The following is a 12348-nucleotide window of genomic DNA, read 5'->3' on the forward strand; positions in this document are numbered from 1 at the left end:
TGGAAGATGATGGTCCAAATACTTGAGTCACTGCAACCCATGTAGGAGACCAGAATGGAGTTCCTGGCTCCTGACTTTGCTCTGGCCCAGCCCTCGCTGTTGAAGGCATTTGAGCAGTGGACTAAAGGATGGAAGATCTCTCTCTCTCTTTTTTCTCTCTCTCTCACTCTCTCACTCGTTCACTCTCTTGATCTCTTTCTCTCTCTCTCTCTCTCTCTCTCAATCTCTCTCTCTGCCTTTCAAATAAGTAAATAAATCTTTTAAAGAAATGAAAAATAATTTTTAAAATACCCAGATCATAGACCTGAATGAAATGAGAGGAATAAAACCATGAAGTTTTAGAGGAAAACATCAGAGCATATCTTTGCAACCTTCAGGTGGGCAAAGATATCTTGGGCAGGATGCAAAAAAGCAGTAACCATGAAAGAAAAAGTCATATATTGGATTTCATCAAAATAAAAAAATCTCCAGCAAAGTTATTACCATAAAAAGGGAACCCATGGGCTGAGAAAAAATATTTATAATGCTTATACATGACAAAGAATGTCTATCCAAGATATTTTTTAAAACTACAATTCAGTAAGAAAAAGACAGTCAATTAACAATTGGCAGAAGACTTGAATAAACATTCTATGGAAGAAGACAGCCAAATGTCCCATAAGTATATGAACAGGTGCTTAATATAATTTTTCACCAAAGCAATGCAATTGAAAATCACAACAAAATATCAGGGCATATCCACCAGAACATCCAAAATTAAAAAAAAAAAAAACCTGAAAATACTAAGTATTGGTAAGAATGTATAGCAATTTAAATTTTCTAGATTGCTGGCAGCAATGTAAAACCGTACGACCACTGTGGAAATCTGTTATACTCACTCTCAGATCCAGCAAGTCCACACCTAGGGATACCCAAAAGAAGAATTGTATATGTTCATAAAAAATGTGTTTGTTCATGGCAGACAAAACTACGAAGAACCCAACTGTACATTAAGACACATACAGGGTGGATGTTTGCCCTAGCTGTTAAAATGCCTTTGAAATGCCCACATTCAAAATTGGAGCCCCTGGGTTTGAGTCCCAGCTCTGTTCCCAAGTCTAGCTTTCTGCTAATGTGCACCCCAGGAGCTAACAGTAGGTGGGCCCCTACCACCCATGTGGGAGATCTGGAATGAGTTCTCAGTTCCCAACTTTGACCTAGCCGAGCCGCAGCTATTGCAGGCATTTGGGGGATGAACCAGAAGATGGGAGATATCTCTTTCTTGCTCTGCCTTTCAAATATTTTTAAAAGGTTAATTTTGAAAATTTATGCATATTGGGGCCGGTGCTGTAGTGCCTGAAGTGCTGGCATCCCATATGGGCACTAGTTCCAGCCCCGGCTGCTCCACTTCCTATCCAGCTCTCTGCTACGGCCTTGGAAAGCAGTGGAAGATGCCCGAAGCTCCTGGCTCCTAGCTTCAGATATTGGCACAGCTCAGGCCATTGTGGCCATCTGGGGAGTGAACCAGTGGATGGAAGACCCCCCCCCCGCCTCTGCCTCTTTGTAACTCTGCTTTTCAAATAAATAAATAAGTATTTTAAAAAATGCATGCATACACACAAAAGGTCATATGATACAGCAATAAAGAAGAACAAACAATCAATACCTCAATACCGGCATTAAAGCGAATGTCTCATAAATACTATGTTGAATAGGAGAGGTCAAACGAAAATAGTACATAGTGTATGATTTCCATTAATATCAAGGTCCGAACAGACAAAACTAACCTGTGGTGATAACCGAGGATGCTGGAAATGTTTTGCATGTTCAACTGGTTTCTGATTACATGGGAATATGTAAGCCTAAAAAAGTCATTGAGGGGCCAGCGCTGTGGCGTAGCTGGTAAAGCCGCAGCTTACAGTGCTGACATCCCATATGGGCGCCGGTTCTACTCCCAGCTGCTCTACTTCCAATCCAGCTCTCTGCTATAGCCTGGGAAAGCAATGAAGGACAGCCCAAGTCCTTGGGCCCCTCCATCTGCATGGGAGACCCAGAAGACACTCCTGGCTCCTGGCCTCGGATCGGCACAACTCTGGCCACTGCAGCCATCAGGGGAGTGAACCATTGAATGGAAGACCGTTCTCTCTCTCTCTCTCCCTCTCCTCTCTCTCTCTCTTTCTCTCTGCCTCTGACTCTCTGCAACTCTGCCTTTCAAATAAATAAATAAATAAATCTTTTAAAAAGTCACTGAAATTTGTACCTTTTATTGTATGTAAGTTATTTCTTAATTGAAAAAAATAATAAAGACCTTTAGACTATACTGCTTATAATTCTGAGGTAGAAACCAAAGCTCAAGTACTATTTTCACACACTTATAGTTTTAATAAAGGCAAACCATTTCTCATAAAAGGCAAGCCTCCACAGTAGAGCCACAATCAATGAATGTGCCCACTGTTCTTCTTTGCTTTGAGACACAATTTATCTACTCCTCCCCAAAGTGGATGATTTCAGTAGGAAATAAAACTGAAGACCAATACTTCATTTTCTTATCTTTTATCCGATAACAATGGAGTCTTTCTTTTGTAAATCAACAATTTTCTATCTTAATGTATTACTAAAAATGGAGTCAATCTGTTGTCTACTGTTGTTGCTCTTGTCTATCTCAGCTATGTCTTTTTCTTATGGTCCCCAGAGTTGCCAACATGCACCACAACCAGTTTTTCCACAGACATCATTACTGCTCTTTATTGGCTCACCCATGCTTCTTGGTTGTCCAGTAAGGTAGGACTTTCAGTGGTACACGTGATCAAAGGACTTAGCACAGTGATGTGCTGGAGAGAGTTCAGGGAGGACAGAAGTGGAAGAAGCTGGAGAGAAGGATCTGACAGAGTGCTAGGCTATGTTCCTGACTCCTAGAAGCCGTTGTAAGCAACAGAACTCACTCTCTCCAATCACATTATGCTCTTTTTTATAGGGCTAAAAGTCTAGAACAAACCAGGAAGTTCACAAGTTCCCTCCAGCATTAAGAGAGCGGGATGTGCAAATCTAGCAGGCGAGCCCAGGAAGCTGAAAAAAAAAACTGTCTCTTACATACCATCCAGCATAACACTGCAAAGAGGGTATATCAACTCACTGGCATTTATGAACTGTGCATAATGCCCGAATTAAGAGAAGAATGCATGTTAAATTCTACTAGATTACTAGAGAGAAATGGAGGTAATACTACTTGGATTAATATAATCTTTTTTTTTTCTTCAGGATCAATCTATTGTCGATGTGAAAACTATTCTTCAAGGTGATCAAAAATGTTTTTTTTTAACCTACCAGCTGGGTTTGAATGTGTTAGATACAGGCTTCCAGCCCAAGAGATGTGTTTAACTATCTGGAACCCAAGCCATCCCAAAGCCAGGGTCACTCAATTACTCATTGCTGGTTCCCTGAAGTCATTTATTTATAACCCATTATGCAAAAAGCCAGAGACAGTTTCTAAAGAGTACACATATTCAACATTAGTCATTTCTGACTGGAAAAGGACCAAGTGAGACTGCCCACCCTTCAGGAGAAGGACAAAAACGGCTGCCTCTAGAAACAACTAGGCCTGCTCTAGCTCTAGCTCTCAGCAAATCACTTGTCCAGCTTCCTAAGCACCCATATGTCCGACACCAGATGTGTATGATGGGAGAGGGCAGTTGCTTTCTATTTTTCAGAACTGAGCACCTGCATCTCACTCTTAGAACATTGTTTGTGGGGCACCAGCACTGTGGCATACTGGGCTAAGCCTCCACCTGCGGTACCAGCATCCCATATGGGCACTGGTTGGAGTCCCAGCTGCTCCACTTCTGATCCAGCTCTCTGCTGTGGCCTGGGAAAGCAGTAGAAGATGGCCCAAGTCCTTAGGCCCCTGCATCCACGTGGGAGACCTGGAAGAAGCTCCTGGCTCCTGCCTTCAGATCGGTGCAGGTCCTGTTGTTGTGGCCATTTGGGGAATGAACCAGGGATGGAAGATTCTCTCTCTCTCTCTCTCTCTCTCTGTCTGTCTCTCCCTCTCTCTGTCTGCAACTCTACTTTTCAGATAAATAAAATCTTTAAAAAAAAAAGAAAAAAAATATTGCCTGCGTCTTCCCGGGCCCCTGTCTCCAGCAGTGATTTAATTTCTGGTTTTCACTTAGCTCTCTGACCGGTGAGAAATGAAGAAGCAGCAGAGGTGTTTAGCTTCCTCCCGTCTTTCTGAATGACTGCCACCAAAGCCAACAGCTCCCACAGAAATCACCTGCAGAGGCCGATGTGTATGTTGCAAAGGCAATAACAACAAAAACCCTTACTGACCTTGACATTAACGTGGCACACTTGCTGCTGCTTTCAGTTAGTGTTGTGACACGGGCAACAAGTGAGCCATCACTACTGTTTCAAGCATCCTGCTCTCGCTCTGCCTGACAAATCACCCACCCTCCCTTTCCCCCTCAGCAAAACGTGTCGAATAAAGGAAAACAACACCAAGTTTCCATGATTGACAAGAGAGTGGGAGAGAGAAAACACACTCTGTCGTTGATGTATGTTAGTGGTGGGCAGAGACTCTGACATCAGGGATCATTCCCAGCCCCCGCCCCCGCCCCCTTCTGCAATGCCAGGATTAGCTGGAGATAAGAATGAAAGAGGAAATGATGGGCGTTTAAGTTCAAGATTTGGGGACTCAATAAAGGTCAAGCCGTGCAGAAGCCATTCTCTCTGGTATCAGACTTGTTTTTGAAGTTAAGGCAGAATGAAAAGAGAAGCAGATTTTTAGCTCTGTCCCTGATCACGCCCATGTCTCTAATCTTAAACACAAGGGTAGAGCCTTTCCCCCCTTCTTCCCTGCCAACCTTGGTACTCAGGGCACTCGTGCAGCCAAGCTCACTCCAGTACACTCTGGCCTCCCTCCAAACTTTTTCCAACCCTCTCTAACCACCCTTCCTGTGTACACATTTTCCTTTTCCACTCTCATCCCTTTCCCCTCTTCCCCAGCCCTTCCCTACCATTCCCTGCCCTCCGACTTTCCTATGGCCTACTTCAAGCACCTCTATTGTTAAACTCTTCTGTCCACTTCTACCCCCTAATTAAATGCCAGACCAAAGAATGATTCTTCTACTGTAAATAGTAGCAGATCAGAAGCTCTACATGACCTGGCCATGTGTGCCCTTTTTTATTTATTTTTTTTTTATTTTTTATTTATTTATTTATTTGTTTTTTTGACAGCCAGAGTGGACAGTGAGAGAGAGACAGAGAGAAAGGTCTTCCTTTGCTGTTGGTTCACCCTCCAATGGCCGCACCTCGCTGATCCGAAGGCAGGAGCCAGGTGCTTCTCCTGGTCTCCCATGGGGTGCAGGGCCCAAGGACTTGGGCCATCCTCCATTGCACTCCCGGGCCACAGCAGAGAGCTGGCCTGGAAGAGGGGCAACCGGGACAGAATCCGGCGCCCCGACCGGGACTAGAACCTGGTGTGCCGGCGCCGCCAGGCGGAGGATTAGCCTGTTGAGTCGTGGCGCCGGCCCATGTGTGCCCTTTTTGCCTCACTTGCCACTCCCCCTCAACACACACACACACACACACACACACACTGCAGTCATATGGAGCTTGTTGATCTTCACAGAGGTCAAGCCCATCCCTACTTCAGGACTTCTGCACTTGCTGTTTCTGTGGCTGAAAACATTCTTCTAGATCCTTGTACTGTAGCTCTGTTCATCATTCAGATGGTAGCTCAGACTTCAAAGAAGTCTTTGTCTGATCATTGATAGAAATATTCCTCCTCTCTTGCCCCGTCTCAGCATCAGTCTCCATGTCGTTACCCATTTCATTTTCTCTGAGAATTCATTACCATTTTATATTTTCTTTTATTTCTGCAGATGTTTACTTTGTATCAGGATTCTTACACCATATGAGGGAGACAGTCAAGTACTTTTTTTACAGCTCTAACATTGGCATCTAGGGAAACAAATGGAGCTCAATGGCTATTTGTTGAAATTAAAATTAGAAAGCCTTTCCAAGATATCACCCCATTGGTTTGCCTAATTCAGAACTAGTAATATTATTTTAACATAACTGAGGTCCAACCATGTTGCACGATTTGCCCAAGATAGAGCACCTATCAGTTTTGAGATATATATAATTTTTTTTCTGGGAGGTTGTGAAAAAAGCTTTTTGTTTTCCATAGATATAAGCTATTCATGATCTTTAGCCACACAAAGAGTTCTTGCTAAAGAGGCAGTTCAAGCTTTTCAAAGACATTGTACTTATTGGCTCAGAATATCCCAGAATAGTTATCCTTTGAGCTAAATACCCCCCATTTATCACAAGGTACCCAGAAGTAACTGTTAGACTCTTAATTTGGTGGGAGGAATGAAGCCTTTAAGGAAACTTAGATGCATGACAATACCACCTTGTATCTAGATATGATTCTCCTTACTTTTTTTTTCCTTAACATTCTCAGCCTTAGGAAGTTAATTTAAAACACACACCAGCCCTCACAAACAGACCATGAACACTGGGAGATTTAACTACTCCCAGCATCCGGGAATTCAAAGGAACTTCCACTCCCCCTTCCTGTGTGCAGGCGTTACAACAGGCCCTTTCAGTCTACTAGCCCCGAAAATTCTAAGAGCAAATCCAGACGATGGGCATAAAGCAGATTGTAATTTGATTGAGTGTTTAGTTAACCAGTTTCCTCAGATCCCTGAAAAGGTGTATGTTTGGGGAGGGGGAGGGGCCCTCCCCAAGACTAAATGAGACTTCATCCTGACCCAATCTCTCATGACTATCATTCCTTCCTGAAAGACCACTGGTTCAGTGGGTTTCATATCTTACACCTTTGTGATTCAGTCTGTATACCTTTGTGAGGCTTTTCATATAAACAAAATCACAAATTAAGAAAAAAAAGTCTTTCGTCAAGCCAGCTTTCTTGATTTGGGATTTTGAAAATACAGCGACCATGATAGAGCTACAAGAAAAAGTCTAAAGATCCGTAGTGTGCATTCAGCACTAATGGACAATAAGTGATGGGGAAGCTTTGTCAGGTCTGATTCAGATTACCTGTGGCCGCTGTGAATTATATGGAATTACACAGAGTTTAATGGTTCTCTGGCAATCTGCCTTGGCCCAGGGCCAAGACAACTAATGCTTCAATCAAACTGCTCTCCCCACCCCCACCCCAATATAATTTCTGTTCCTGTCTAAGTCTTGAGTGTATCAGTGAGGAAGCCTTCAGCGACACTCTCATACAAATGCCAAAGCTTGCCTTTCCTTTTTTTCTCTCTTCCTCTTCCTCCTTCTTTAGGGGCAGGTATATTAAGTGCTCCTGTAGCTTTGCTGAGCCAAACGGCCTGGCTAACATCTATGACAAGATCTGATTCAAAAGGAGGAACAGTGAGGACAGGACAAGTAGCAGGTGGTCCTATCCCTTTCCTCTGCAGTGCCATCGGCTAGATCTAATTCAGGCTGATCAGCAAGGGCCCTGGCCCTGCCCTCCTGCACCACCCAGGCAATTCAGGAAGGCCTCCCTGCAAAGCTAGGTCACTCTCCTGACAAAGAGAATCCCACTGCGTGGTGAGTTACCTTTGAGTGAGTCTCTGAGGAACCCAACTGGCCCTGGGCGGGATTCTGCCACAAATGAATGCTGGCAATCTCTTTCACACAGGTGGGGACAGTGGAAAAAGGCCAAGAGTACAAACAAAGGCCAGAAAAGTCCACCTCAGACTTGCAAAACAGGCATATACTGCTCTGAGGTGTGAGTGTTCTGTGGGTAGCAAACATTCAGAGCCCAATTTCTTTCCTCCTACCCATCCCACACCTCTCCCAAAACCCCCAGGGGTGCTTCAGCACCCGCATCTCCTGGTGACTCCTCGCCCACTTTGTCTGGCTGATTCCAAAGTCGCATTTACTGGCTCTGCTAGGGAGAGAGCTCATTTTAAGAGACTAGCTGCCATAGAACCAGCGGGAGGGAAGGGCAGAAACCACAGGATTCCTACTCTGCGCTGATTGCCACTAACTCATTTCAGCTGCTAAGAGGAGGCCCTGTTGGGGGAGCCAGGAGAGGAAATGGGTTCCATGTACAGTCCACTTTAAATTGTTCACAATTGCGTGCTCGAAAATAGTCTCTCCACTAAACATTTAGCATGCCCATTAGCACAAGCCATAAAGCTTCCAGCTTCACTGCACGGTTCGCTCAGGCTGCCTCAGCTGCTTCCTCGTGGCAAACAAGTCAGATCCATGCAGGAAGGATAAAGAAGCCCCAAGCATGGTGAAACCTGCACCCAGGAAGGATGGTTCAACAGGACTTTGAAGCACAGAAAGAATGTGGAGGGTGAGGACCAGCTGTTCTCAATTTTGATTAAAAGCAGAGCAAGGGAAAAGCAATTGTGATTGCAAGGAGAGGGACTGATGTTAACAAGAAGGAAGAACTTCCTGCCAGGGAAAGTAGGTAAATATTAGACTGAGTGGTCGGTCAGTGAAGGTTATGGAATTTCCTTCTTTGGAGTGGCTCTTCTGTCTCGGCTATTTCTGTGTGGTCCATCCAGAGGATGGGGGAAGGAGGAAAGAGAAGCAGCTAGAGGTCCAATGCTGGCCCTCCCAGCTCTCAGAATCACTAATTTGCAACATTCTGCAATCTACAACAGGGATCACTGAAGCAAAGAAAGAAACAACAAGCAGCTTGCTGCTGATCTCAAATGTTTAGCTTCACCCCAACTCTCTAGGTCTCGCCTGAGCCAAGCTTTTGCGCTGGCCCTCACAATCCCAGGAAAGAAAGACTTGGGTTTTGGCTCCCCAGAGCCTCTAGGCCATGCATATGGGAACAATATTTTCGGAACCAGGACATGGTCTGACAATTATATTTATGGAGACAAGAGGGTAGAATATGTGAAATCAGAGCTATCCCAGGAAATCGGGGATGTGTGGCCTCCATGGCGACATATTATCTCTTTCGGAGGGTCCCAACACAGGAGGGAGGTAATGAAAACTATGCCATGTGGTTTGGAGGCGGGGCTCTTTCCCAGCTGGGACTCTGGAAGGCAGGGTCATAATAAGCCCAGAACAAACTGAAATTCCAACTTGTGCAGATTTGAGAAAAAAAAAAGTAGGCTACATATCTTCTCTTGTCCCCTGGCCCCCACTCTCAAATGGAACAGGAGTTCAGGAGCACATCTACCCCCTCTCAATCAAAAATAATGCCAGAGGTTACAGATGGGAAGAGATATGGTCTGGTACAAAGGAGGCTGCTCAGTGATTGCTTCACTGATCCACTCCTTACCTGGAACAACATCAGCATTTTCTAGCAGCTTCTTAGAAATGTAAATTAGGGGGGGCAGCGCTGTGGGTGGTGGGTAAAGCTGCAGCCTGCATTGCCACCAACGCCATCCCAAATGGGCGAAGTCAGGAGCCAGGAGCTTCTTCCAGGTCTCCCATGTGAGTGCATCCTCTGCTGCTTTCCCAGGCCATAACAGAGAGCTGGAGCGGAAGTGGAGCAGCTGACTCACGAACGGCGCACCTATGGGATGCTGGCACCGCAGGCGGCGTCTTTACCTACTATACCACAGTGGCCCAGGCCTCTACTCCTGATCCAGCTTCTTGCTAATACGCCTGGGAGGCAACAGATGTTGGCCCAAGTACATGGGTTCCGCCACTCAGGTGGGAGACCCAGGCCTGGCTGTTGCAGCCATTAGGGGAGTGAACCAGCAGATGGAAGATTCTCTTTCTCACTCTATCATATAAAATGTAATAAATAAAATATATATTAAAAATAAAGTATCTGGGAGGATGTGTGCAGGTTATACGCAACTATGTCACCATTTTACATGCTTGATCTTAGCCACAAGGCTGAGAAGCAGTCCACCATTTTATATCAAGAACATGAGCATTAGAACATTTTAGTATCAGTGTTGGGTCCTAGAATAACCCCGCCTCGGGTGCCGAGGGATAGTTGTACTTGATGCCTGGATTTCAAGGGGGTAACTCAATGTGGGCTCCAAGGAGCCTTTTACAAGTGGGCCCAAAGGCCCTTAAGGTTTCTCATCTAAGTGGTACTCAGGCACACACTCACTCCTTTGAGTGTTCTGTGCATATTTCAGGCCTTAGCCTCAGTCTGATTCCCAACTGAGCAGAGTTCACTCTGAGGACCGAGCCAGGCACATTGTACCTTTAGCAGCCTTAGCTTTACTTTTAAACAAACACAGATGAAAGAGTCCCCTGCTGAAAAGCACAGCCACTTAATGATAAGCCCTAGCCCTTGATAACATTAAGTTACAATAAAATAAAACAATTAGTCATTGTTTCTCCTCAGTTTAAGCTGATAACGCTAACTGCTATAATCGACAGGCAACCTTTCACAAACTGTTTGCCTAAAAGGAGCAGAAAGGCCTCCAGGTGAAATTTATCAAAGTGAAGGGCACTGAGCAACAAATCTTGGAGCTCCCCTGAGAATTAGCCAATGAAGGGAAAAGCAATCTCAACACATCAGCCCAGTTTAGCACTCAGTTCTGGCTGCCAGCAGACCTGCTGGTTCAGTTAGGTCAACTACGTCATGAAAGAAATTTCTGGAGTGGTGGTAACATTCTATATATTGGGATTTGGTAAATGCAGGTGCGTGGTGTGTCAAAACTCATCCAATAGCATACTTAAGATTTCGGTATTTCATTGTCTGTAAATTATACCTCAAGAGAAGAACTGTAGACAAACATTTACCTCTAGTAAGTGATACCTATGAAGAAATTTCTATGGGGACCTACACTGATGGCCTCAGTTTACTTTTAAAATAGTTATTTATTTGAAAGGCAGAGTTACAGAGAGGCAGAGGCAAAGAGACAGAGAGAGCTTCCATCTGCTGGTTCACTCCCCAAATGGCCACAATAATAGGACATGGGCTGATCCAAAGCCAGGAACCAGGAGCTTCTTCCTGGTGGGTGCAGGGACCCAAGCACTTGAGTCATCTTCCACTGCTTTCCCAGGCCATAGCAGAGAGTTGGATCAGAAGTGGAGCAGCCAGGACTCGAACCAGCACCCATATGGGATGCCAGCACTGCGGGTGGCGGCTTAACTCTCTGCACCACAGCGCCGGCTCCTTTCAATTTACTTAAAGTGTTTCAGAAGGTAATAGGCATTGACAGATGGATAGAGGGAATCAATAGATGGATATGCGATAAAACAAGTATAGTAGAATGTTAAAAGAAATCTAAGTGTTGAGTATATGAGGGTACTTCAAACAGTTCATGGAAAGGGAAATTTAAAAATGATTCTTTCGATGCAAAATTTTTAACTTCATGCAGTGTCCATGAACTTTTTGAAGTCCTTTTGTGTCAGCCTCAGCTTGACTGCTGAGCATTTTTGTTTCTTGGGAATTGTTTGCAGCTTGGGCCAAGACTTTAGATAATGGTGTGTGACTAGTGCTCAAATGTTTCACCTCACTACCTCACATTCAATCCAAATGTTCTTTGGAAACAAACAAAAACTAGAAACCTTTAAAAGGGAATATAAAGCAAAATTTAATATAAAAAATGGCACAGGACTGTTGTCTAAGATAGTTCTGCACACATCCATTTGTTTTATCTCTCTCTCTCTCTCTCTCTCTCTCTCTATATATATATATATATATATGAAAGGCTCTGAGACAGCGAAATCTTCCATCTGCTGATTCTATCCCCATATGTTCACAACAGCTGGGGCCAGACCAGGCCAAAGCCAGGAACTGAAATTTACCCTGCGTCTCTCACACGGGTGGTGGGGACCCAACTACTTGAGCCATCACTCACTGCCTCTCAGGTTGCACAGTGTCAGAAAGTTAAAATGGGGAGAGGAGCCAGGACTTGAACCCAGGCAGTCTGATACGAGATGTGGGTGTTTCACGTATTGTGTTAACTGCTCTGCCAAAAGCCTACCCTGGCCACCTTCTCCAATAGTTCTGGCATCCTTTCCAGATCTGGGATGATGCCCAATAAAAACAGGATCCTGCCATTTGGGAAGCACACTCATTCCTTATTGATCTCCTTTTCCATTTATTTTCTGAAAGGATCCCAGCAACATGCTTCCGCTTAATGCAGATCCTATCATTTAGTGACTGGTTTGAGAGAGGTGAAACGTTCTGTTTCTCAAGGCCAAGCCTAGGCTCCCATGCAGTGGCTCTTCGGGGTTTTTTTGAGCCCCCTAGCTAGTCCTGGTCAATGGAGAGGCTTGCTGTGTGCCCCAGAAAGCACTGTCAAAATTTGGGCCTGAGGAAGCAAGTCAAGAAGCAGATGGAGGCAAGGCGGGCACTGTAATGAAGCAGGTAAAGATGTTGCTTGCAATGTCAGAATCCCATATGGACACTGGTTCAAGTCCCGGCAGCTCCAATTCCAATCCAGCTCCTTGCTA

The 12348-nt window shown here is 44.7% G+C and overlaps 1 protein-coding gene across 4 annotated transcripts in view; it reads right to left on the minus strand.

The window, feature by feature from the left end:
- Positions 1–12348, minus strand: part of SHROOM4 (shroom family member 4) — a 258245-nt gene that overhangs the window by 130197 nt on the left and 115700 nt on the right. Inside the window, exon 1 of one of the 4 annotated variants that reach the window (XM_089324110.1) lies at positions 9257–9419. The exons of the other annotated variants lie outside the window; for them this stretch is intronic. Within the exon in view, the coding sequence (XP_089180236.1) occupies positions 9257–9274 (18 nt within the window). The 5' untranslated portion in view covers positions 9275–9419. Of the gene's footprint in view, positions 1–9256; positions 9420–12348 lie in introns of those variants that run through there. 4 annotated transcript variants of the gene reach the window in all.

This window comes from Oryctolagus cuniculus, chromosome X (genome assembly GCF_051225735.1).
Source record: "Oryctolagus cuniculus isolate XC-2025 breed Fujian yellow rabbit chromosome X, ASM5122573v1, whole genome shotgun sequence".
NCBI classification, from domain to species: Eukaryota; Metazoa; Chordata; class Mammalia; order Lagomorpha; family Leporidae; genus Oryctolagus; species Oryctolagus cuniculus.